Below are 25,637 nucleotides of genomic sequence, written 5' to 3' on the forward strand. Positions count from 1 at the left end.
GGGGAATTAGAAAAAAAGAGGGAAAACGGGGAGGAAAAGAGAGAAAATAAAAAAAAAAAGAGAGAAAAGGAGGAAAAGCGGAAAAAAACGGGGAGGAAAGGGGAGGCAAAACAGGGGAGGAAAAAAAAAAAGGAGGAAAAAAACGGGGAAAAAAAAAAAAAGGCCCAAAATCCCCTCCCCCCCCCGAAAAAAAAAAAAAAAAAAAAAAACAGGGAAAAAAAAAAAAACCTTGGGAAAAAAAAAAAACCTTGGTGCAAACCCCATCCCCTCCCCCCTCCCCCCAAAAATAAAATAAAATAAAATAAAATAAAATAAAATCCCCCAACCCCCGTTTTCCATTTTTCGCTCCAAACGTTCCGGCGGCGGGGGCTGGATATCAAAATTCCCATAAAAATAGATCCTATAGAATAATTTTATCTTTTTTTTTTTTTTTTTCCTCCGTTTTCTCGGTTTTGTTTTTTTTTTTCGTGTCCATCTTCCCGAGTTTGTTTTTTATTTTTATTTTTATTTTGTCGTCCTCGTCGTCGTCGCGGTTTTTTTTAAATTTTTTTGTTTGTTTGTTTGTTTTTTTTTCCGGGGGGAAATTCCCGACGTTTTTGGTTTTTTTTTTTTTTTTTGTTTTTTTGGGGTTTTTTTTTTCTGGGTTCTTTATTCCGTCAGCAGCTGCTGGAGGAGGCTCTTCCCTTGTCCCGGCGGAGGAGGCGGAGCGGGATTTTTGGGATTGGCCAACGGAGCCGGCGGGTTGAGGTAGGGATCTCCCACCAAATTCACCGTGCACTGGACGTCGGCGAACACTTGGACCTGCTGCACCTGGGGCGGGAATTCCCAAAAAATAACAACAACAAAAAAAAAAAAAAAAAAGGAAAGAAAAGAAAAAAAAAAAGGGATTTAGCGGCTCCGGAGAAGGGGCGGGATCGGGATCTGGGAACTACGTGAAGCGGGAAACTCACTAGAGAACTTCTCCTCTAGTCTGGAGCCACCCCAGAGAAGAACTCTTCGGTCTTCGCGTCCTACGGAAAGAAAAGCGCTGCGGCTCAGTCGGCTCCGGGGGCGGGCAACGGAGGGGAGGGGGCAAAAAGGCCAAAAAAAAACAAAAACAAAATTTTTTTTTTAGGAGTTGCGACGGAAAAAAAAAGAAAAAATAAAAAACCCCGTCTCCGAACGGAGTTAGGGTGGGGTTTGGGTTTTTATGGATTGGGAGGTTCCTGGTGGCTCCGGGCGTTGATCCGGGCAAAAAATTGGGAATTATTGTGGAAAAACGGTTCTGAATGGAGCTGGGATGGGTTTGGAGATACCTCAAGGAATGGGGTTGGTCACGGGGTGGATTTTTTCTGGAACCATTCCAAGATTTCTGCGGAGTTTGAGCCATCCTGGGTTTTCAGGGATTGGGAGATTCCTGGTGGCTCCGGGCGTTGATCCAGGCAAAAAATTGGGAATTATTGTGGAAAAACGGCTCCGGAACGGAGCTGGGATGGGTTTGGGGACATCTCAAGGAATGGGGTTGGTCACGGGGTGGATTTTTTATGGAACCATTCCAAGATTTCTGCGGAGTTTGAGCCATCCTGGGTTTTCAGGGATTGGGAGATTCCTGGTGGCTCCGGGCGTTGATCCGGGCAAAAAATTGGGAATTATTGTGGAAAAACGGCTCTGAATGGAGCTGGGATGGGGTTTGGGGACATCTCAAGGAATGGGGTTGGTCACGGGGTGGATTTTTTATGGAACCATTCCAAGATTTCTGCGGAGTTTGAGCCATCCTGGGTTTTTCGTGGATTGGGAGGTTCCTGGTGGCTCCGGGCGTTGATCCGGGCAAAAAATTGGGAATTATTGTGGAAAAATGGCTCTGAATGGAGCTGGGATGGGTTTGGAGATACCTCAAGGAATGGGGTTGGTCACGGGGTGGATTTTTTATGGAACCATTCCAAGATTTCTGCAGAGTTTGAGCCATCCTGGGTTTTTACGGATTGGGAGGTTCCTGGTGGATCCGGGCTTTGATCCGGGCAAAAAATTGGGAATTATTGAGGAAAATCAGCTCTGGAACGGAGCTGGGATGGGGTTTGGAGACATCTCAGGGGGTTTGAGGGATGTGGGGTGGAGTTGGATCCTTCCAGGATTTTTGTGGAGCCATCCTGGGTTTTCATGGACTGGGAGGTTCCTGGTGGCTCCGGGCGCTGATCCGGGGAAAAAAATTGGGAATTATTGAGGAAAATCAGCTCCGGAACGGAGCTGGGATGGGTTTGGAGACATCTCAGGGGTTTTGAGGGATGTGGGGTGGAGTTGGAGATGGAGCCATCCCGGATTTCGGAATTCCGTGGTTCTGCAGGTGGGGAGGTTGTTGGTGGCTCTGGGCGCGGACCCGGAAAAAAAATTTGGGATTAGGGCAGAAAAACGGCTCCGGAACGGAGCTGGGATGGGTTTGGGGACATCTCAAGGAATGGGGTTGGTCATGGGGTCGATTTTTTATGGAACCATCCCAAGATTTCTGCAGAGTTTGAGCCATCCTGGGTTTTTATGGATTGGGAGGTTCCTGGTGGATCTGGGCGCTGATCCGGGCAAAAAATTGGGAATTATTGTGGAAAAACGGCTCCGAACGGAGCTGGGATGGGTTTGGAGACATCTCAGGGGGTTTGAGGGATGTGGGGTGGAGTTGGATCCTTCCAGGATTTTTGTGGAGCCATCCTGGGTTTTTATGGACTGGGAGGTTCCTGGTGGCTCCGGGCGCTGATCCGGGGAAAAAAATTGGGAATTATTGAGGAAAATCAGCTCCAGAACGGAGCTGGGATGGGGTTCGGAGACATCTCAGGGGGTTTGAGGGATGTGGGGTGGAGTTGGAGATGGAGCCATCCCGGATTTCGGAATTCTGTGGTTCTGCAGGTGGGGAGGTTGTTGGTGGCTCCGGGCGTGGAACCGGGAAATAAATTTAGGACTAGGGCAGAAAAACGGCTCCGGAACGGAGCTGGGATGGGGTTTGGAGATACCTCAAGGAATGGGGTTGGTCACGGGGTGGATTTTTTATGGAACCATCCCAAGATTTCTGCGGAGTTTCAGCCATCCTGGGTTTTTATGGATTGGGAGGTTCCTGGTGGATCCGGGCGCTGATCCGGGCAAAAAATTGGGAATTATTGTGGAAAAACGGCTCCGAACGGAGCTGGGATGGGTTTGGAGACATCTCAGGGGGTTTGAGGGATGTGGGGTGGAGTTGGATCCTTCCAGGATTTTTGTGGAGCCATCCTGGGTTTTCATGGACTGGGAGGTTCCTGGTGGCTCCGGGCGCTGATCCGGGGAAAAAAATTGGGAATTATTGAGGAAAATCAGCTCCGGAACGGAGCTGGGATGGGGTTTGGAGACCTCTCAGGGGGTTTGAGGGATGTGGGGTGGAGTTGGAGATGGAGCCATCCCGGATTTCGGAATTCTGTGGTTCTGCAGGTGGGGAGATTGTTGGTGGCTCCGGGCGTGGAACCGGGAAATAAATTTGGGATTAGGGCAGAAAAACGGCTCCGGAACGGAGCTGGGATGGGTTTGGGGACATCTCAAGGAATGGGGTTGGTCATGGGGTGGATTTTTTATGGAACCATTCCAAGATTTCTGCGGAGTTTGAGCCATCCTGGGTTTTTATGGATTGGGAGGTTCCTGGTGGATCTGGGCGCTGATCCGGGCAAAAAATTGGGAATGATAGCGGAAAAACGGCTCCGAACGGAGCTGGGATGGGTTTGGAGACATCTCAGGGGGTTTGAGGGATGTGGGGTGGAGTTGGATCCTTCCAGGATTTTTGTGGAGCCATCCTGGGTTTTCAGGGATTGGGAGATTCCTGGTGGCTCTGGGCGCTGATCCGGGGAAAAAAATTGGGAATTATTGTGGAAAAACGGCTCCGAACGGAGCTGGGATGGGTTTGGAGACATCTCAGGGGGTTTGAGGAATGGGGTTGGTCATGGGGGGGGTGCAGTTCCCGGAGCCATCCCGCATTTCCGGTTCCCGGCGGATGCGGCACCGAGAGCGACGTTCCTGGGGCTTTTCGTGTGTGACCGCGGTGATTCCGACGCCAATGGATGTCACCCAACACCGGTGACACCGCGGTGACTCCAATCCCGAGGAATGTCACCCAAGGAATGTCACCCAACACCGGTGACACCGCGGTGACTCCAATCCCAAGGAATGTCACCCAACACCGGTGACACCACGGTGACTTCAATCCCGAGGAATGTCACCCCAGGAATGTCACCCAACACCGGTGACACCGCGGTGACTCCAATCCGAGGAATGTCACCCAACACCGGTGACACCGCGGTGACTCCAATCCGAGGAATGTCACCCCAGGAATGTCACCCATCACCGGTGACACCGCAGTGACTCCAATCCCAGGGAATGTCACCCAAGGAATGTCACCCATCACCGGTGACACCGCAGTGACTCCAATCCCAGGGAATGTCACCCAAGGAATGTCACCCAACACCGGTGACACCGCGGTGACTCCAATCCGAGGAATGTCACCCCAGGAATGTCACCCATCACTGGTGACACCGCGGTGACTCCAATCCCAGGGAATGTCACCCCAGGAATGTCACCCAACACCGGTGACACCACGGTGACTCCAATCCCAAGGAATGTCACCCCAGGAATGTCACCCATCACCGGTGACACCGCAGTGACTCCAATCCCAGGGAATGTCACCCAAGGAATGTCACCCAACACCGGTGACACCGCGGTGACTCCAATCCCAAGGAATGTCACCCAACACCGGTGACACCGTGACACCGTCCCCCAAACCTCAACCTCCGCCGTCAACCACCCAACCCAACCCAACCCAACCCAACCCACAACCACCAACCCGGGATTATCCCGGATTTTTTGTGTTTCTGGGAATGCTGCCGCGCTCGGGGGCGGCCCTGGAGCCGTTTGCGGAACGTTTACTGACCTGGGCGCCGTCCGGCTCGGCCTTGAGCAGCTCCCCGGAGCTCAGCTGCTGGCAGTAGAGCCCTGGAGGCCTCAGCGCCGCGTCCGGGACCTGCCGGGAGCAACGGCCGCGCTCAGCCGACATTCCGGGGATTGCTCGGGAAGGCGCGGGGAGCGCTCCGGAGGGCGCGTCGGTTTGGGGGGGGTTGGGATCAGCTTCGGGCTTTTCCTGTCTGCTCCCCGATCCCGTTCCCGATCCCCGTTCCCGATCCCTGCTCCTGATCCCATTCCTGATCCCCGTTCCTGATCCCTGTTCCCGATCCCTGTTCCTGTTCCTGATCCCATTCCTGATCCCTGTTCCTGATCCCTGTTCCTGATCCCTGTTCCTGATCCTGATCCATGTTCCTGATCCCGTTCCTGATCCTAGATCCCTGTTCCTGATCCCCGTTCCCAATCCCTGTTCCTGATCCCTGTTCCCGATCCCTGTTCCTGATCCCTGTTCCCGATCCCCGTTCCCAATCCCTGTTCCTGATCCCTGTTCCCGATCCCTGTTCCCGATCCCCGTTCCCGATCCCTGTTCCTCACCCCGTCCCTGATCCCCGTTCCTGATCCCAATCCCGGGGATCCATGGCCCCATTCCCAACCCCATCCCCATTCCCAAGGATCCATAACCCCATCCCCAATCCTACTCCTGATCCCAGTGCCATTCCAAATCCTATTCCTGTTCCTTTCCCCATTCCCAGGGATCCCCAATCCCATTCCCAATCCCATTCCTGAGCCCATTCCCCATTCCCACCTATCCATGACCCCATCCCTTACCCTATTCCTGATCCCAATTCCCATCCCATTCCCAATCCCAATCCCAGTGATCCACGACCCCATTCCCAACCCCATTCCCAATCCCATTCTCAATTCCATTCCTCATTCCCATTCCCAATCCCATTCCCGTTCCCATTTCCGATCCCAGTCCCCATTCCCAGTAATCCCCAGCCCCATTCCCAATCCTATCCCTGATCATATTCCCAATTCCATTCCTAATCCCAGCAATCCACGCCTCCGTTCCCAATCCCATTCCACAACCCATTCCCCATTCCCAGTGATCCACAACCCTAATCCCAATCCCAATCCCACTCCCAATCCCAATCCCATTCCCATTCCCACTCCCCATTCCCATCTCTCCCCACCCCTCCCTCCCTCCCTCCCTCCCTCCCTCCACGCAGTTCCGGCACGGACCTGCTCGGAGCACATGGAATTCATGCCGGCCATCATGGAAGTCATGGGAATGCCGCCGGCCACGGGGCCGATTCCGGATCCGCCGCCGGCCATGGACACGGTGATGCTCATGTTGTTGTACATTCCCGCTGGAGCCGCCGGAGCCGCCGCCGGAGCCGCTCCCGCCCCGCCGAAAACCCTGGAAAACCGGGAATGGCCCTCAGAACCACCTGGAAAACCAGGAATGGCTGAGGCGTTTCCCCCCCCCCCCAGCCATTAAGAAAAAAAAAAAAAAAAATTCCAGGAAATCCCAGAGGATTTTAGGTTGGGATTTGCGGAGGTCGAAGTCGCGTCGCCGCTGCGGTCTCCGGGAGTGCGGAGCGCTCCAAAATTTCTTTGGATGCTTCCAAGGTTTTTTTGTTTTGTTTTGTTTTGGGGTTTTTTTGGGGATTTTTTTTGTGGGAATTCCAGTTCGGCCCCTTCCCCAAAATCCTGCTCCTTCCTCGTGGAATTCCCTTTGTTCCACAAGGAATTTGGATTAAGGGATCCCGGAGCTGGAGATTCTGAGGAGAAAGAAATGTTGGGTTTTCCTCCAGGAATCGTTTCTTTCCCAGAAAGGTGTCGGGATTCGGGGAATTCTGGAATGGTTTGGGTGGGAAGGGACCTTAAGGAGAAGCACTGGGAATATTCCAGGATCCTGATCTTTGCCTGGAAAAATTCCAAGGATGAGGCGGCCACAAATTCCACAGGAATTCCAGCCCAGCCGGGAATTCCTTCCCAAATCCCATTTCCCCCCATTTCCCAGGGAATTCCCGCCATTCCCAGCCCGGCATTGTATCCGTCCCCATCCCAACTCCTCTCCTGGAAGGAATTTTGGGAATTCCCTGGGAATTCAGGGCTCCAGGAAGGGTCTCCCTTCCCTTTTCCATCCCCGAATTCCACAAAAATCCCTCGGGATGGGTCCTGAGTGTCCTGGATCCTGGAATCCCGGAATTCCATGGATGGGATCCGTGGATCTTCAGTCCCATCCCATTCCAATCCCCCTATCCCAGGGTGCTCCAGGATTTCCTTGGACACTCCCAGGGATCCAGGGATTCTCTGGGAATTCCAGCCCAACTGGAAATTCCTTCCCAAAATCTCACCCCAAGCTCCCCTTTCCCTGGAGCTGCTCCCATCCCATTCCCGATCCCATTCCCCATCCCATTCCCTACTCCCGGGGACCCACAGCCCCATCCCAAGGGCAGGAGACGATTCCAAAGGGTGACTCCAGTGGGTGATTCCCAAGGCAAATTCCAAAGGATAATTCCAAAGGGTGACTCCAATGGGCGACTCCCATGGGAAATTCCAAGTAATCCACGGGAATCGTTCCAAAGGACAATTATGCCGTTATTCCATTGGATAATTCCAAAGTCCAATTCCAAAATCCATTGAGTCCAACGGGACATTCCAATGGATCATTCCAATGGATCATTCCAAAGTATGATTCCCGTGGATCATTCCAAAGAATTACTCCAATGCATCATTCCAATGGGAGATTCCAATGGGTGTGGGTGATTCCAATGGGTGATTCCCGCGGAAAATCGCACTGGATCATTCCAAAGGGTGACTCCAATGGATAATTCCAATGGGAGATCCCAATGCGTAATTCCAAAGGAAAATTCCAATGGATCATTCCAATGGGAGATCCCAATGGATAATCCCGAAAGACAATTCCAAAGGATAATTCCAATGGGTATTTCTGAAGGATGAGTCTGATTGATAATTCCCATGGCAGATTCCCATGGGTGATTCCCATTGATAATTCCAAAGGGTGACTCCAATGGACAGATCCCATGGATCGTTCCAATGGCTGATTGCCATGGGAAATTCCATTGGATAATTCCCTTGGATAATTCCAAACGACGAGTCCAATGAATAATTCCAATCAGTAATTCCAATGGGAGATTCCCATGGGTGATTCCAATGGATAATTCCAAAGGGTGACTCCAATGGACAGATCCCATGGATCGTTCCAGTGCGAAACTCCAATGGATTATTCCAATGGGAGATTCCCATGGGAGATCCTAGTGGATAATTCCAAAGAGCAATTCCAAAGGGTGACTCCAGTGGATAATTCCAATGGGAGATTCCAATGGATAATTCCAAAGGGTGACTCCAATGGACAAATCCCATGGATCATTCCAATGGGGAATTCCAACAGATAATACCAAAGGAGTCGAACGGATAATTCCAATGGGAGATCCCAATGGAGAATTGGAATGGATAACTCCAAAGGATGATTCCAATGGATCATTCCAATGGGAGATTCCCATGGGAGATCCCAGTGGGTAATTCCAAAGGATAATTCCAACGGACGATTCCAAAGGACAATTCCAATTGGTAATTCCAGCGGGCAATTCCAATGGAGAGTTCCAATGGGTGAGTCCAATAGATAATTCCAGTGGATAATTCCAATGGATTGCTCCAGTGGGTAATTCCAAAGGACAATTCCAATGGGAGAACCCAGTGGGTGATTCCCATGGAGAGTTCCAATGGATGAATCCAATGGACAATTCCAAAGGAAAAATCCCAAAGGACAATTCCAAAGGATAACCCCAAAGGACAATTCCAATGGATAACAACTCCAAAGGACAATTCCAATCGGTAATTCCAGCGGCTAATTCCCATGGAGGGTTCCAATGGATGAATCCAATGGATAATTCCAATGGACAATTCCAATGGATAACCCCAAAGGACAATTCCAATGGATAACTCCAAAGGACAATTCCAATCGGTAATTCCAGCGGTTAATTCCCATGGAGAGTTCCAATGGATGAATCCAATGGACAATTCCAATGGATAACCCCAAAGGACAATTCCAATCGGTAATTCCAGCGGCTAATTCCCATGGAGGGTTCCAATGGATGAATCCAATGGATAATTCCAGTGGACAATTCCAATGGACAATTCCAATGGACAATTCCAATGGATAACCCCAAAGGACAATTCCAATGGATAACTCCAAAGGACAATTCCAATCGGTAATTCCAGTGGTTAATTCCCATGGAGAGTTCCAATGGATGAATCCAAAGGACAATTCCAAAGGAAAATCCCAACGGACAATTCCAATGGACAACTCCAAAGGACAACCCCAACCCGTAATTCCCACGGACAATCCCAACGGGCGCCTCCGACGCGCAACCCCCTCCCCCCCCAACCCCACCCCGTGAAATTCCCGCCGGCAGACCCCGGAGGCGTCGGATCCGCCCCGATTCCCCAGGGCCGCCGGCGATTCCGGCGGGATCCTTACCCGTTATTCCCGATGGCTCCGGCCTGCCAGGATTTCAGCTCCGGCGATTGGTATCCGGCGGCGGGCGGCGACACCAGGGGGCTGCCGGGGCTCAGCGCCGGCGCGAAGGCGGCCTCGCCCTGCTGCGGAATTCCTGGGAATTCCAGCACGGAATTAACCCCCCCCCGCCCCGGGAATTTCGCTGGGAATTCCAGCCCGGCCGGGAATTCCTTCCCAAATCCCATTTCCCCCCATTTCCCAGGGAATTCCCTCCATTCCCAGCCCGGCACTGGATCCGTCCCCATCCCGACTCCTCTCCGGGAAGGAATTTTGGGAATTCCCTGGGAATTCAGGGCTCCAGGAAGGGTCTCCCTTCCCTTTTCCATCCCAGATTCCCATAAAAAATAATCGCTCGGGATGGATGCCGAGCGTCCCAGAATCCCGGAATGGTTTGGGATGGGATCTGTGGATCGTCAATCCCAATCTCATTTTCCACGTCTGGAATTCCATCTGTGCCGGGATTTGTGGCTTTTCCCCTCCCTGTTTTCCTTGGGATAGCCTGGATTTCTCCCTCCTGTTCCCACTGCTCCACGAATCCCAGATTCCTGAACCCGTCCCCCTCCGGAATTGTCTCCGTGGGCCAAAAATTCCCTCTCCTCTGGGAGCTCTGGCTCCTCCGAAATCCACAGAAAACTTGGGAATTCCTTGGGCTCCTTACCCCAGGATATCGCCCGATCCCTGTGGATCTCGGGATCAGGGATCCAAATCCATCCTTGGACACTCCCAGAGATCCTCTGGGAATTCCAGCCCAGCCAAGAATTCCTTCCCCGAATCCCATTTCCCCCTTTCCCCGGGAATTCCCTCCATTCCCAGCCCGGCACTGGATCCGTCCCCATCCCGACTCCTCTCCGGGAAGGAATTTTGGGAATTCCCTGGGAATTCAGGGCTCCGGGAAGGTTCTCCCTTCCCTTTTCCATCCCGGATTTCCCTAAAAAAATCCCTCGGGATGGATCCCGAGAGTCCCGGATCCCGGAATCCCGGAATGGTTTGGGACGGGATCCACGGACCTTCAATCCTCCCCCGTCCCAGGGCGCTTCCAGGATTTCCTCGGACGTTCCCACTCATTCATTCTCCGGGAATTCCTTTCCCAAAACCCCCACCCCCACCCTCCCATTCCCGCTTTTCCCCGTTCGTTTCCCCGTACCCGATCCCGAATACTGGAACAGGTTCTGCTGCATCCCGGCTCCGAACTGCGCCCCCATCATCCCGCGATTCCCGAGGGATCCTCGTCCCGCCAGCGCCGCCTCGTTGGGAAACCCCGCTGCGCCGGCGTTCGTCCCGTAACCGGGAGGGTACGGGAACTGCTGGGGAGGGGCTTGGGGCATTCGGGGCGGCGTTCCCACGGGGACGGCGGGGGCGGCGGAATTCCCGAAATTCTGCTGGCGCATCAGGAGGGCGCGCTGCTGCATCAGCTGGCGCTGGCGGTGCTGCTGGCTGTAGAGCTCGCGCTGCCGCTGCGCCAACATCTGCGCGTTCAGAGGGGGCTGCCGGACGGGGAACGGCCCCCGGAAAAGGGAAAAAAGGAAAAAAAAATAATAAATAAAAATATATATCTATATATATATATATAAAAATACAAAAAAAAAAAAAATTAAAAAAAAATAAAGTAATAAAATATTGCCAGCCGGAATTGTTCCGCCTACCCTCCCCCACCTTGGAAAATTGGATCCCCGGGTTTATCAGCTCGAAGTTAGCCAAAAAAAAATAAATTAAAAAAAAAATATATGTATATATAAATAAATAAATAAATAAAAATAGCGCCGGAAACATTCACGAAATTATCCCTGAAATCGTCCCTGGCATTATCCCTCCAAATTATCCCTGAAATTATCCAATGGAATCATCCCCCAGAGTTATCCCTGGAATTATCCCTCCGAATTATCCCTGAAATTATCCCTGAAATTATCCAATGGAATCATCCCCCGGAGTTATCCCTGGAATTATCCCTCCAAATTATCCCTGAAATTATCCCTGAAATTATCCAATGGAATCATCCCCCGGAGTTATCCCTGGAATTATCCCTCCGAATTATCCCTGAAATTATCCCTGAAATTATCCAATGGAATTATCCCCCGGAAATCATCCCTGAAATCATCCAACAGAATTATCCCCCAAAATTATCCCTGAAATTATCCCTGAAATCATCCCTCCAAATTATCCCTGAAATTATCCAATGGAATTATCCCCCGGAGTTATCCCTGAAATCATCCCTCAGAATTCGCTCCCAGAATTGCACCCTGGAAAAATCCGCTGAAATTAATTCCCAAAATTAGATCCCAAAAGATTATCCCCGAAAATCAGCCAAAGTTATCCCTGGAATTATCCCTCCAAAAAAATTATCCCAGAAATTATCCCATGGAATTATCCAATGGAATTAGCTCCCAAAATTATCGATGAAATCATCCCTCTAAATTATCCCAGAAATCATCCAACGGAATTATCCAACGGAATTATCCAATGGAATTATCCAAAGGAAATATCCAATGGAATTATGCCCCAAAATTATCCCAGAAATTTTCCCCTGAAATTATCCCTTGGAATTCGCTCCTGAAGTTGCGCCCCGGAAAAATCCGCTGAAATTAATTCCCAAAATTAGATCCCAAAATTATCCCCGAAAATCAGCCAAAGTTATCCCTGGAATTCTCCCTCCAAATTATTCCCTGAAATTATCCCATGGAATTATCCAACGGAATTATCCCTGAAATTATCCGTGGGAATTAGCTCCCAAAAATTATCCAATGGAATTATCCCCCGAAATTATCCCTCCAAATTATCCACTGGGAAATCAGGGAAAAAATTCAGGAAAAAGGAGCTGGAAAAAAAAAAAAAAACAGAAAAAAAAATCAGGATAAAATGAGAATAGAATAAAAAAAAAGAGAATAAAATCAGGGGGAAAAAAATCAGAATAAAATAAAATATGAAAAGAAATTTAAAGAATCAGGAAAAAATCAGGGAAAAATCGAGGGAAGGCTGAATAAAATCAGGAAAAATTAGGGGGGGGGGATGTGGAAAAATCAGAATAAAATGAGAAAGAAATCAGGAGAAAAGCAGGGAAAAAATCAGAAAAAAAAATCAGAAAAATCAGGAAAAAAATCACGATAAATGAGAATAAAATCAGGGAAAAATCAGAATAAAATCGGAATAAAAACAGAATGAAATCAGAATAAGATCAGGAAAAAAATCAGGAAAAAAGATCAGAATAAAATTAGACTAATATCAGAAAAAAAATAATTTAAAAATCGGAATAAAATCAGAACAAAATCAGGAAAAAATCAGAACAAAATCAGAAAAAAAATCAGAACAAAATCAGAATAAAATGAAAATAAAATCGGGATAAAATCAGAATAAAATCAGGAAAAAAATGAGAATAAAATGAGAATAAAATCAGAAAAAATTCAGAATAAAGTGAGAATAAAATGAGAATAAAATCAGAAAAAAATCAGAATAAAGTGAGAATAAAATGAGAATAAAATCAGAAAAAAATCAGAATAAAATCAGGAAAAAAAATCAGAATAAAATCAGAAAAAAATCAGAAAAAAATCAGAACAAAAATAGAATAAAATCAGAATAAGATCAGAATAAAACCAAAATAAAATCAGGGAAAAAATCAGAATAAAATCGGAATAAAATCAGGATAAAATCAGAATAAAATCGGAATAAAATCAAAATAAAATAGGAATAAAATCAGATTGAAATCAGAAAAAAATCAGAATAAAATCAGAATCAAATGAAAATAAAATGAAAATAAAATCAGGATAAAATCAGAATAAAATCAGGAAAAAATGAGAATAAAATGAGAATAAAATGAGAATAAAATGAGAATAAAATCAGAAAAAATCAGAATAAAATCAGAAAAAAATCAGAATAAAATCATGAAAAAAATCAGGAAAAAATCAGAAAAAAACCAGAATAAAATGAGAATAAAATCGGAATGAAATCAGAATAAAATCAGAATGAAATCGGGATACAATGAAAATAAAATCAAAATAAAATCGGGATGAAATCAGAATAAAATCAGAATAAAAATCAGGAAAACAACAGAATTAAAATGAGAATAAAATCGGAATAAAATCGGAATAAAATCAAAATAAAATGAAAATAAAATGAAAATAAAATCAAAACAAAATCAGAAAAAAATCAGAATAAAATCAAAATAAAATCGGGATAAAATCAGAATAAAATCAGGAAAAAATCAGAAAAAAATCATGAAAAAAATCAGAATAAAATCAGAAAAAAACCAGAATAAAATGAGAATAAAATCGGAATAAAATCGGAATAAAATCAGAAAAAAATCAGAATAAAATGAAAAATAAAATCGGAATAAAATCAGAATAAAATCAGGAAGAAATCAGAATAAAATCAGAATAAAAATCAGAATAAAATCAGAAAAAATCAGAAATGAAAATAAAATCGGAATAAAATCAGAATAAAAATCAGAATAAAATCAATAAAAATCAGAAAAAAATGAAAATAAAATCGGAATAAAACCAGAATAAAAATCAGAATAAAATCAGAATAAAATCAGAAAAAAATAAAAATAAAATCAGAATAAAATCAGAATAAAAATCAGAGTAAAATCAGAATAAAATCAGAAAAAAGTGAAAATAAAATCAGAATAAAATCAGAATAAAATCAGAAAAAAATGAAAATAAAATCGGAATAAAACCAGAATAAAAACCAGAATAAAACCATAATAAAAATCAGAATAAGATCAGAATAAAAATCAGAATAAAATCAGGAAAAAAATCAGAAATGAAAATAAAACCAGAATAAAGATCAGAATAAAATGAGAATAAAATAAAAATTAAATCGGAATAAAACCAGAATAAAAATCAGAATAAAATGAGAATAAAATCAGAAAAAAATGAAAATAAAATCGGAATAAAATCAGAATAAAAATCAGAGTAAAATCAGAAAAAAAATGAAAATAAAATCAGAATAAAAATCAGAGTAAAATCAGTATAAAATAAAAATAAAATCGGAATAAAACCAGAATAAAAACCAGAATAAAAAACAGAATAAAAAACAGAATAAAAATCACAATAAAATCAAAATAAAATCAGTATAAAATAAAAATAAAATCAGAATAAAACCAGAATAAAAACCAGAATAAAATCAGAATAAAATCAGAATAAAATCAGAATAAAATAAAAATAAAATCGGAATAAAACCAGAATAAAAACCCGAATAAAATCAGAATAAAATCACAATAAAATCAGAATAAAATCAGAATAAAATAAAAATAAAATCGGAATAAAACCAGAATAAAAACCAGAATAAAAATCAGAATAAAATCAGAATAAAACCAGAATAAAATCACAATAAAATCAGAATAAAATAAAAATAAAATCGGAATAAAACCAGAATAAAAACCAGAATAAAACCAGAATAAAATCAGAATAAAATCAGAATAAAATAAAAATAAAATCGGAATAAAACCAGAATAAAAATCAGAATAAAATCAGAATAAAAATCAGAATAAAATCAGAATAAAATCAGAATAAAATCAGAATAAAATAAAAATAACATCGGAATAAAACCAGAATAAAAACCAGAATAAAATCAGAATAAAATCACAATAAAATCAGAATAAAATCAGAATAAAATAAAAAGAAAATCGGAATAAAACCAGAATAAAAACCAGAATAAAATCAGAATAAAATCAGAATAAAATAAAAATAAAATCGGAATAAAACCAGAATAAAAACCAGAATAAAAATCAGAATAAAACCAGAATAAAATCACAATAAAATCAGAATAAAATAAAAATAAAATCAGAATAAAACCAGAATAAAACCAGAATAAAAACCAGAATAAAACCAGAATAAAATCACAATAAAATCAGAATAAAATCAGAATAAAATCAGAATAAAATCAGAATAAAATAAAAATAACATCGGAATAAAACCAGAATAAAAACCAGAATAAAATCAGAATAAAATCAGAATAAAATAAAAATAAAATCGGAATAAAACCAGAATAAAAACCAGAATAAAAATCAGAATAAAATCACAATAAAATCAGAATAAAATCAGAATAAAATCAGTATAAAATAAAAATAAAATCGGAATAAAACCAGAATAAAAATCAGAATAAAAATCAGAATAAAATCAGAATAAAATCAGTATAAAATAAAAATAAAATCAGAATAAAACCAGAATAAAAACCAGAATAAAATCAGAATAAAATCAGAATAAAATAAAAATAAAATCGGAATAAAACCAGAATAAAAACCAGAATAAAAATCAGAATAAAATCACAATAAAATCAGAATAAAATCAGAATAAAATCTGTATAAAATAAAAATAAAATCGGAATAAAACCAGAATAAAATCACAATAAAATCAGAATAAAATAAAAATAAAATCGGAATAAAACCAGAATAAAAATCAGAATAAAATCAGAATAAAACCAGAATAAAAACCAGAATAAAACCAGAATAAAATCACAATAAAATCAGAATAAAATAAAAATAAAATCGGAATAAAACCAGAATAAAAACCAGAATAAAATCAGAATAAAATAAAAATAAAACCGGAATAAAAACCAGAATAAAAATCAGAATCAAACGGGAATAAATCGATCCTAAAAGCGGGAGAGACGGAGGAAACGGAGGCCAAAGCCCCTAAAGAGAAGGAGGAGAACTCGGTGCCCGCGCCCCGTGCCGGGCCCTGCCCGTTCCCGTCCCCGTTACCTGCGGCGCCGGCGGCTGCGGCTGCGGCGTCCCGGCCCTCGCCGCCGTTCCCAGCGCGGGGCCCAGCGGGTTCAGCAGCGCCTGGCGGCTCTGGTGGAGCAGCTGCAATTCCGGGAATACAACAACGACAAAAAAAATTTCAAATTAAAAAATTTAAAAAAAAAAAAAAAAAAAAATGGTCTCAAGAAAGGAAATGGAGGGAGGGAACGGAAAAAAAATTAAAAAATAAACGAAGAAAAAAGGAACAAAAAAATAAAACAAACAAACAAACAAAAAGAACAAAAAACAAAACAAAAAAAAGAACAAAAAACAAAACAAACAAACAAGAAAAAGAACAAAAAAACAAAAAAAGAACAAAAAAACCAAAAAACCAAAAAACAAACAAAAAAAGAACAAAAAACAAAACAAAGAAATAAAGAACAAAAAAGAACAAAAAAACAAAGAACAAACAAAAAAAGAACAAAAAAACAAAAAAAACCAAAAAACAAACAAAAAAACAAAAAACAAACAAAAAACAAAAAACAAACAAAAAAAACAAACAAAAAAAGAAAAAAACCAAAAAAACCAAACAAAAACAGAAAAACCAAACAAACAAAAAAACAAAAAAAAGAAACAATCAAAAAAGAACAAAAAAAGAACAAAAAAAACAAAGAACAAACAAACAAAAACAAAAACAAAAACCAAACAAAAAAAAGAAACAAACAAACAAAAAACAAACAAAAAAGAACAAAAAAAACAAACAAAAAACCAAACAAACGAAAAAAAGGATAAAAAAGAAACACCCCCCAAAAAAACCCGAAAAAACCACAAAAACAAACACCCCCCAAATAAAAAACAAGAAAAAAAAACCAAACACCCCCCTCAAAAAAACACCCCCCAAAAAAACCAAAAAACACCCCCCAAAAAAACCCAAAAAAATCAAAAAACACCCCCCAAAAAAAACAACCCAAAACAGCCCCCAAAAACCGGGATGGGGAATAATCCCCCCTCCCCCCCCGTATGGATTTACACCCAAATCTGGTCTGGATTAATTCATTTCTTTTGTTGTTGTTGTTTTGTGCTGTTCCTGTTTCTGTGCTGTTGTGTTTTTGTGTTGTTGTTTTGTGCTGTTGTTGTTTTGTGCTGTTGTTGTTTTTGTCCTGTTGTTGTTTTGTGCTGTTGCTGTTGTTGTTTTTGTGCTGTTGTTGTTTTTGTGCTGTTGTTGTTCTGTGTTGCTGTTTCTGTGTTGTTGTTTTGTGCTGTTGCTGTTGTTGTTTTATGCTGTTGTTGTTTTTGTCCTGTTGTTGTTTTGTGCTGTTGCTGTTTCTGTGCTGTTGTTGTTTTGTGCTGTTGTTGTTTTTGTCCTGTTGTTGTTTTGTGCTGTTGTTGTTTTTGTGCTGTTGTTGTTTTGTGCTGTTGCTGTTTCTGTGCTGTTGTTGTTTTGTGCTGTTGTTGTTTTGTGCTGTTGTTGTTTTTGTGCTGTTGTTGTTTTGTGCTGTTGCTGTTTCTGTGCTGTTGTTGTTTTGTGCTGTTGTTGTTTTGTGCTGTTGCTGTTGTTGTTTTATGCTGTTGTTGTTTTTGTCCTGTTGTTGTTTTGTGCTGTTGTTGTTTTTGTCCTGTTGTTGTTTTGTGCTGTTGCTATTTCTGTGTTGTTGTTGTTTTGTGCTGTTGCTGTTTCTGTGCTGTTGTTGTTTTGTGCTGTTTCTGTGCTGTTGTTTTTGTGCTGTTGCTGCTGTTGTTGTTGTTGTTGTTTTTGTTTTCGGGGTGTTCTTTACCTGCTGCTGGCCCTGCAGGCGCTGCTGCAGCTGCAGCCGGAGCTGGTTGGGAACGCTCGGGGGGCGGCTCAGCGGCGGCCGAGAGGGAATTCCCAGGGAATTATTCGGGAACGTTCCACGAGGAGGAGGAGGAGGAGGAGGAGGAAGGGGGACGGCGACGGCTCCGAAGGGCGGCTTTTGCCGCAGCGTTCCCGGGAAATTCCCGGCAATGTTGACGCTCGGAGAGGCCGAGGAGGAGGAGGATGAGGATGAGGATGAAGAGGATGATGAGGAAGGCGGGAAGGGCTGGGAGAACATTCCCGGTTTTTGCTCCAGGAGCAGCGGAGGGGGCGCGGATTGGTGGGGTTGGAATCGTTCCGTCAGCGCTTCCAGGCCGCCGCCCTGCGGGAGGGGGGGGAAAAAAGCGGGAATGACATCCCGGAATTCCTGCAGAGTCCTGTCCCAAAAAAAAATCCCTTCGGGTGCCAAAATCCCCTCGGAGTGTGATCCCAAAATCCCTTCGGAGTCCGAGCCCAAAATCCCTTTGGAACCCAAAAACTCCGTGAAGTCTGATCCCAAAATCCCTTCGGATCCCAAAATCTTGTTGGAGTCTGATTCCAAAATCCCTCTGGTCCCAAAATCCATTCAGAGTCCGATCCCAAAATCACTTTGGAACCCAATCCCAAAATCCCTTCGGATCCCAAAATCCCATCAGAGTCTGATCCCAAAATTCCTTTGGATCCCAAAATCTCTTGGAGTCTGATCCAAATATTCCTTTGGATGCCAAAATCCCTTCAGAGTCCGATCCCAAAATCCCTTCGGATCCCAAAATCCCATCAGAGTCTGATCCCAAAATTCCTTTGGATCCCAAAATCTCTTGGAGTCTGATCCCAAAATTCCTTCAGATCCCAAAATCCCTTCAATTCCCAAAATCCCTTCAGAGTCCGATCCCAAAATCCCTTCGAATCCCAAAATTCCTTTGGAGTTGAGTCCGATCCCAAAATCCCTTCAGATTCCCAAAAATCTCTTGGAGTCTGATCCCAAAGTCTCGTTGGAACCCAGTCCCAAAAGTCCTCTGGATCCCAAAATCCCTTTGGATCCCAAAAACTCCATGAAGTCTGATCCCAAAATCCCTTTGGTTCCCAAAATCTATCGGAGCCTGATCCCAAAATTCCTTTGGAGTTGAGTCCGATCCCAAAATCCCTTCAGATCCCAAAACCTATCAGAGTCTGATCCCAAAATCCCTTGGGGTTGAGTCCGATCCCAAAATCCTTTGGAACTCAATCCGAAAATCCCTTCGGATCCCAAAATCCCTTTGGACCAAAAAATCCTTTCAGAGCCCAAAAATCTCTTGGGAGTCTGATCCCAAAGTCTCGTTGGAACCCAATCCCAAAAGTCCTCTGGATCCCAAAATCCCTTTGGATCCCAAAATCTTGGAGTTTGATTCCAAAATCCATTCGGAGTCTGGTCCCAAAATCTCTTTGGAACCCAATCCCAAAATCCCTTCAGATCCCAAAATCTATCGAAGCCTGGTCCCAAAATTTCTTTGGAGTTGAATCCGATCCCAAAATCCCTTCGGATCCCAAAATCCCCTGGAGTCCGATCCCAAAATCCCTTCAGATCCCAAAATCTTTTGGAGTCCGATCACCAAGATCCTTTGGAACCCAATCCCAAAATCCCTTTGGATCCCAAAGTTCCTTCAGTTTAAAAAAAACCACTTTGGATCCCAAAAAACTCCTTGATGTCTGATCCCAAAATCCCTTTAAATCCCAAAGTCCCTTCGGATCCCAAAATCCCTTCAGAGTCTGATCCCAAAATCCCTTTGGAATCCAACCTCAAAATCCCTTCAGACCCCAAATTCCCTTCGGATCCCAAAATCTCTTGGAGTCTGATCCAAATATTCCTTTGGATGCCAAAATCCCTTCAGAGTCCGATCCCAAAATCCCTTCGGATCCCAAAATCCATTCAGAGTCTGGTCCCAAAATCTCTTTGGAACCCAATCCTAAAATCCCTTCGGATCCCAAAATCTATCGGCGCCTGATCCCAAAATTCCTTTGGAGTTGAGTCTGATCCCAAAATCCCTTGGGATCCCAAAATCTCTTGGAGTCCGATCCCAAAATCCCTTCGGATCCCAAAATCTTTTGGAGTCCGATCACCAAGATCCTTTGGAACCCAATCCCAAAATCCCTTTGGATCCCAAAGTTCCTTCAGTTTAAAAAAAACCACTTTGGATCCCAAAAAACTCCTTGATGTCTGATCCCAAAATCCCTTTAAATCCCAAAGTCCCTTCGGATCCCAAAATCCCTTCAGAGTCTGATCCCAAAATCCCTTTGGAATCCAACCTCAAAATCCCTTCAGACCCCAAATTCCCTTCGGATCCCAAAATCTCTTGGAGTCTGATCCAAATATTCCTTTGGATGCCAAAATCCCTTCAGAGTCCGATCCCAAAATCCCTTCGGATCCCAAAATCCATTCAGAGTCTGGTCCCAAAATCTCTTTGGAACCCAATCCTAAAATCCCTTCGGATCCCAAAATCTATCGGCGCCTGATCCCAAAATTCCTTTGGAGTTGAGTCTGATCCCAAAATCCCTTGGGATCCCAAAATCTCTTGGAGTCCGATCCCAAAATCCCTTCGGATCCCAAAATCTTTTGGAGTCCGATCACCAAGATCCTTTGGAACCCAATCCCAAAATCCCTTCGGATCCCAAAATTCCTTCAGATCAAAAAAACCCTTTAGATCCCAAAAAACTCCTTGATGTCTGACCCCAAAATCCCTTTAAATCCCAAAGTCCCTTCAGAGTCTGATCCCAAAATCTCTTGGAATCCAATCCCAAAACCTCTTTGGATCCCAATCCCGAAATCCCTTCGGATCCCACAAACTCTTCGGAGTTGAGTCCGATCCCAAAATTCCCTCAGCTCCCAAAATTCCTTCGTCAGGAAATTCCTTCTCCCTCCATCGTTCCCCTGATTTTTCCCTGCCCTTTCCCCATTCCCCCCCTTTTATTTTTCCTGGGTTTTCCCCCATTTTTTCCCCTTTTTTCCCCCAATTTCCCGGTTTTTTTCCTCTTCCCTGATTCTCCCCCATTTTTTCCCGCCATTTCTTCCCCCCTTTTCCTTTTTTTTTTTTTCCCGTTCCTTCACGATTTCCCCCCCTTGTTTTTTTCCCACCTTTTCCTCCTCTTTTTTTTCCCTGTTTTTCCCTCTCCTTTTCCCCCTTCATTTCCCCCTTTTTTCCCCTCCATTCCTTCCTGTTTTTTTTCCCAATTCCTTCAGTTTTTTCCCCTTTTTTCCCCTTTTCCCCCCATTTCTCCCCATTCCCCGAATTTCCCCTTTTCCCCCCATTTCCCCCAGTTCTTCCTCTTTTTTTTCCTATTTTCTTCCCTGTTCTTTCCTCTCCTTTTCCTCCTTTATTTCCCTCCTCATTTCCTCTTTTTTCCCCCTTTATTTTCCCCTTTTTTTCCTCCATCCCACCCATTTTTTTTCCAGTTGCTTCACATTTTTTCCAGTTTTTCCATCCCTTTTTGCTCCATTTTTAACAGGTTTTTTTCTCCATTTTTCCCCATATTTTTTTCCATTTTTTCACCATTTTTTCACCATTTTTTCCCTATTTTCACCCCCGGAATTCCATAATTCCGGAATTCCCGTTACCTGCACGAGTTTGTCGATGCCCAGGGCTCGATCCAGCTCTCCCAGCTCCGTCTCTTCCCTCCCGCTCAGGAACTCCCTTTTTCCCCACATTTTCCCCATTTTTTCCCTGGTTTTTTTCCCATTCTTTCACCATTTTTTCCCAAATTTTTTGGCTATTTCCCCCCGGAATTCCATAATTCCGGAATTCCCGTTACCTGCACAAGTTTGTCGATGCCCAGAGCTCGATCCAGCTCTCCCAGCTCCGTCTCTTCCCTCCCGCTCAGGAACTCCCTTTTTCCCCACATTTTTTCCCCATTTTTTCACCATTTTTTCCCTTCTTTTCCCTATTTTCCCTCCCGGAATTCCAGAATTCCGGAATTCCCGTTACCTGCACGAGTTTGTCGATGCCCAGGGCCCGGTCGAGCTCGGCCAGCTCGGTCTCGTCCCTCCCGCTCAGGAACTCCCTTTTTCCCCACATTTTTTCCCCATTTTTTCCCCCGTTTTTTTGGCTATTTCCCCCCGGAATTCCGGAATTCCGGAATTCCCGTTACCTGCACGAGTTTGTCGATGCCCAGGGCCCGGTCGAGCTCGGCCAGCTCGGTCTCGTCCCTCCCGCTCAGGAACTCCCTTTTTCCCCACATTTTTTCCCCATTTTTTCCCCATTTTTTTCCCTATTTTCCCTCCCGGAATTCCATAATTCCGGAATTCCCGTTACCTGCACGAGTTTGTCGATGCCCAGGGCTCGATCCAGCTCTCCCAGCTCCGTCTCTTCCCTCCCGCTCAGGAACTCCCTTTTTCCCCACATTTTCCCCATTTTTTCCCTGGTTTTTTTCCCATTCTTTCACCATTTTTCCCCAAATTTTTTTGCTATTTCCCCCCGGAATTCCATAATTCCGGAATTCCCGTTACCTGCACGAGTTTGTCGATGCCCAGGGCTCGATCCAGCTCTCCCAGCTCCGTCTCTTCCCTCCCGCTCAGGAACTCCCTTTTTCCCCACATTTTCCCCATTTTTTCCCTGGTTTTTTTCCCATTCTTTCACCATTTTTTCCCAAATTTTTTGGCTATTTCCCCCCGGAATTCCATAATTCCGGAATTCCCGGTACCTGCACGAGTTTGTCGATCCCCAGGGCTCGATCCAGCTCTCCCAGCTCCGTCTCTTCCCTCCCGCTCAGGAACTCCCTTTTTCCCCACATTTTTTCACCATTTTTTCCCCATTTTTTTCCCTATTTTCCCTCCCGGAATTCCATAATTCCGGAATTCCCGGTACCTGCACGAGTTTGTCGATGCCCAGGGCTCGATCCAGCTCTCCCAGCTCCGTCTCGTCCCTCCCGCTCAGGAACTCCCTTTTTCCCCACATTTTTTCCCCATTTTTTCCCCCGTTTTTTTGGCTATTTCCCCCCGGAATTCCGGAATTCCGGAATTCCCGTTACCTGCACGAGTTTGTCGATGCCCAGGGCCCGGTCGAGCTCGGCCAGCTCGGTCTCGTCCCTCCCGCTCAGGAACGTCACGAGCTGCTCCAGCAGAGCCTTCTCGTCGCTCCGTCCCTCGGCCGTGGTGGGAGGGCACAGGAGAGCGTCCAGGGGGCAGGGGCTGGGAACGACGGGAAAAAACGGGAATGAAGGGAAAACGGGAATTATAGAACAAAAAATATTAAAAAAATAAATAAAAAGAATGGGAACGATGAGAAACGGGAATGAGCGGACTGGAACCGGGAACGGGAATTAAAAAAAAAAAAAAAAAAAAAAAAAAAAAAAAGGGGGGGGTAAAAAAGCGCAGGAAGAAATGGAAAACGGGAATGACGGAGCGGGGAAAAAAAACAAAAAAACGGGAGAGCGTCCGGGGGGGGACGGGGTGGGAATAAAACACGGGAATAAAGAACGGGAATGATGGGAATGGTGGGAATGAACGGGAATAAAAAAAAAAAATCAGGAATAACGGGAATAATGAAAAACGGGAATGATGGGAAACGGGAATAACGGGAATGAAAGAAACAGGAAAAACAGGAACAACGAAAAATGGGAATAACAGGAATAAAAAAAAAAAACAGGAAAAACGGGGGAAATGGAAAACGGGAATGATGGAAAACGGGAATGACAGGAGTAACAGGAATGATGGGGAACAGGAATAACGGGAATGAAAAACCAGGAATAACGGGAATAATGAAAAACGGGAATAACGGGAATAATGAAAAACGGGAATGATGGGGAACGGGAATAACGGGAATGAAAAACCAGGAATAACGGGAGTAACAGGAATGATGGGAAACGGGAATGATGCAAAACAGGAATGATGGGGAATGGGAATAACGGGAATGAAAAACCAGGAAAAACTGGAATGATGGAAAACGGGAATAACAGGAATAAATAAAACAGGAAAAACGGGGAAAATGGATAATAGGAATGAAGGAAAACAGGAATAACGGGAATAAAAAACCAGGAATAACGGGAATGATGGAAAACGGGAATAACGGGAGTAACAGGAATGATGGGAAATGGGAATGACGCAAAACAGGAATGATGGGGAATGGGAATAACGGGAATGAAAAACCAGGAAAAACTGGAAAGATGGAAAACGGGAATAACAGGAATAAAAAACCAGGAAAAACCGGGAAAATGAAACACGGGAATAACAGGAATGAATAAAACAGGAAAAACAGGAATAATGGAAAATGGGAATGATGGAAAATGGGAATAAGGGGAATAAAAAAAACCAGGAAAAACGGGAATGGGATGGAAAATGGGAATTACGGAGCGGGGAAAAACAGGAGAGCGTCCGGGGGGGGGCTCAGACTGGGAATAAAACATGGGAATAATGGGGATGGGAACGATGGGAATGATGGAAAACGGGAATGAACGGGAATAAAAAACCAGGAATGATGGGAATGATGGAAAACGGGAATAACGGGAGTGACAGGAATGATGGGAAACGGGAATGACGGATCGGGGAAAAAACGGGAGAGGGTCCGGGGGGGGGGGGGGGGGCACTGGGAATGGGGGAAAAATGGGAATAAAAAACAGGAACGGGAACAAAAAACGGGAATAACAGAAGTCGGGAAGAGCAGGAATAAAGAACTGGAATAACGAGAAAAAAGAATGGGAAGGAAAAACGGGAATTACGGAGCGGGGAAAAAAAAACGGGAGAGCGCGGCCTGGGAATGAGGGGAATGGCAGATGGGAAACGGGGGAACGGTCGTCGGGAAATACGGGAATTCATGTGTGGGAAAAATGGGAATTCCCACCTTGGAAAACGGGAATTCACACCCAGAAATACGGGAATTCACACCTGGGAAAATGGGAATTTATACCTGGGAAAATGGGAATTTATACCTGGGAAAATGGGAATTCACACCTGGGAAATTGGGAATTTACACCTGGAAAAATGGGAATTCACACCTGGGAAAATGGGAATTTATACCCTGAAAAATGGGAATTCCAGACTGGAAAAATGGGAATTCACACCTGGGAAAATGGGAATTAGCACCTGGAAAAATGGGAATTTACACCTGGGAACTTGGGAATTAGCACCTGGAAAAATGGGAATTAGCACCTGGAAAAATGGGAATTCACACCTGGGAAATTGGGAATTTATACCTGGGAAAATGGGAATTTATACCTGGGAAAATGGGAATTCACACCTGGGAAAATGGGAATTTATACCTGGAAAAATGGGAATTAGCACCTGGGAAAATGGGAATTTACACCTGGGAACTTGGGAATTAGCACCTGGAAAAATGGGAATTAGCACCTGGAAAAATGGGAATTTACACCTGGGAACTTGGGAATTAGCACCTGGAAAAATGGGAATTAGCACCTGGAAAAATGGGAATTCACACCTGGGAAATTGGGAATTTACACCTGGAAAAATGGGAATTCACACCTGGGAAAATGGGAATTTATACCTGGGAAAATGGGAATTAGCACCTGGAAAAATGGGAATTTACACCTGGGAACTTGGGAATTAGCACCTGGAAAAATGGGAATTAGCACCTGGAAAATTGGGAATTCACACCTGGAAAAATGGGAATTCGCACCTGGGAAAATGGGAATTTATACCCTGAAAAATGGGAATTCCAGACTGGAAAAATGGGAATTCGCACTTTGAAAAATGGGAATTCACACTTGGAAAAATGGGAATTCACACCTGGAAAAATGGGAAT

General features: G+C 44.2%; 1 protein-coding gene across 1 annotated transcript in view; it reads right to left on the reverse strand.

Annotated features, from left to right (window-relative positions):
* Positions 1 to 336: 336 nt before the first annotated feature.
* NCOA1 (nuclear receptor coactivator 1) overlaps positions 337 to 25,637 on the reverse strand; it is a 90,472-nt gene continuing 65,171 nt past the window's right edge. Inside the window, exons 15-22 of the mRNA XM_062489590.1 lie at positions 22,912 to 23,071; positions 17,876 to 18,256; positions 16,122 to 16,223; positions 10,572 to 10,911; positions 9,389 to 9,521; positions 6,121 to 6,298; positions 4,910 to 4,999; positions 337 to 810 (exon numbers count right to left, since the gene is read on the reverse strand). Coding sequence (XP_062345574.1) covers positions 649 to 810; positions 4,910 to 4,999; positions 6,121 to 6,298; positions 9,389 to 9,521; positions 10,572 to 10,911; positions 16,122 to 16,223; positions 17,876 to 18,256; positions 22,912 to 23,071 — 1,546 coding nt within the window. The 3' untranslated portion in view covers positions 337 to 648. The remainder of the gene's footprint in view (positions 811 to 4,909; positions 5,000 to 6,120; positions 6,299 to 9,388; positions 9,522 to 10,571; positions 10,912 to 16,121; positions 16,224 to 17,875; positions 18,257 to 22,911; positions 23,072 to 25,637) is intronic.

Source organism: Cinclus cinclus, chromosome 3 (genome assembly GCF_963662255.1).
Source record: "Cinclus cinclus chromosome 3, bCinCin1.1, whole genome shotgun sequence".
Classification (NCBI taxonomy): Eukaryota; Metazoa; Chordata; class Aves; order Passeriformes; family Cinclidae; genus Cinclus; species Cinclus cinclus.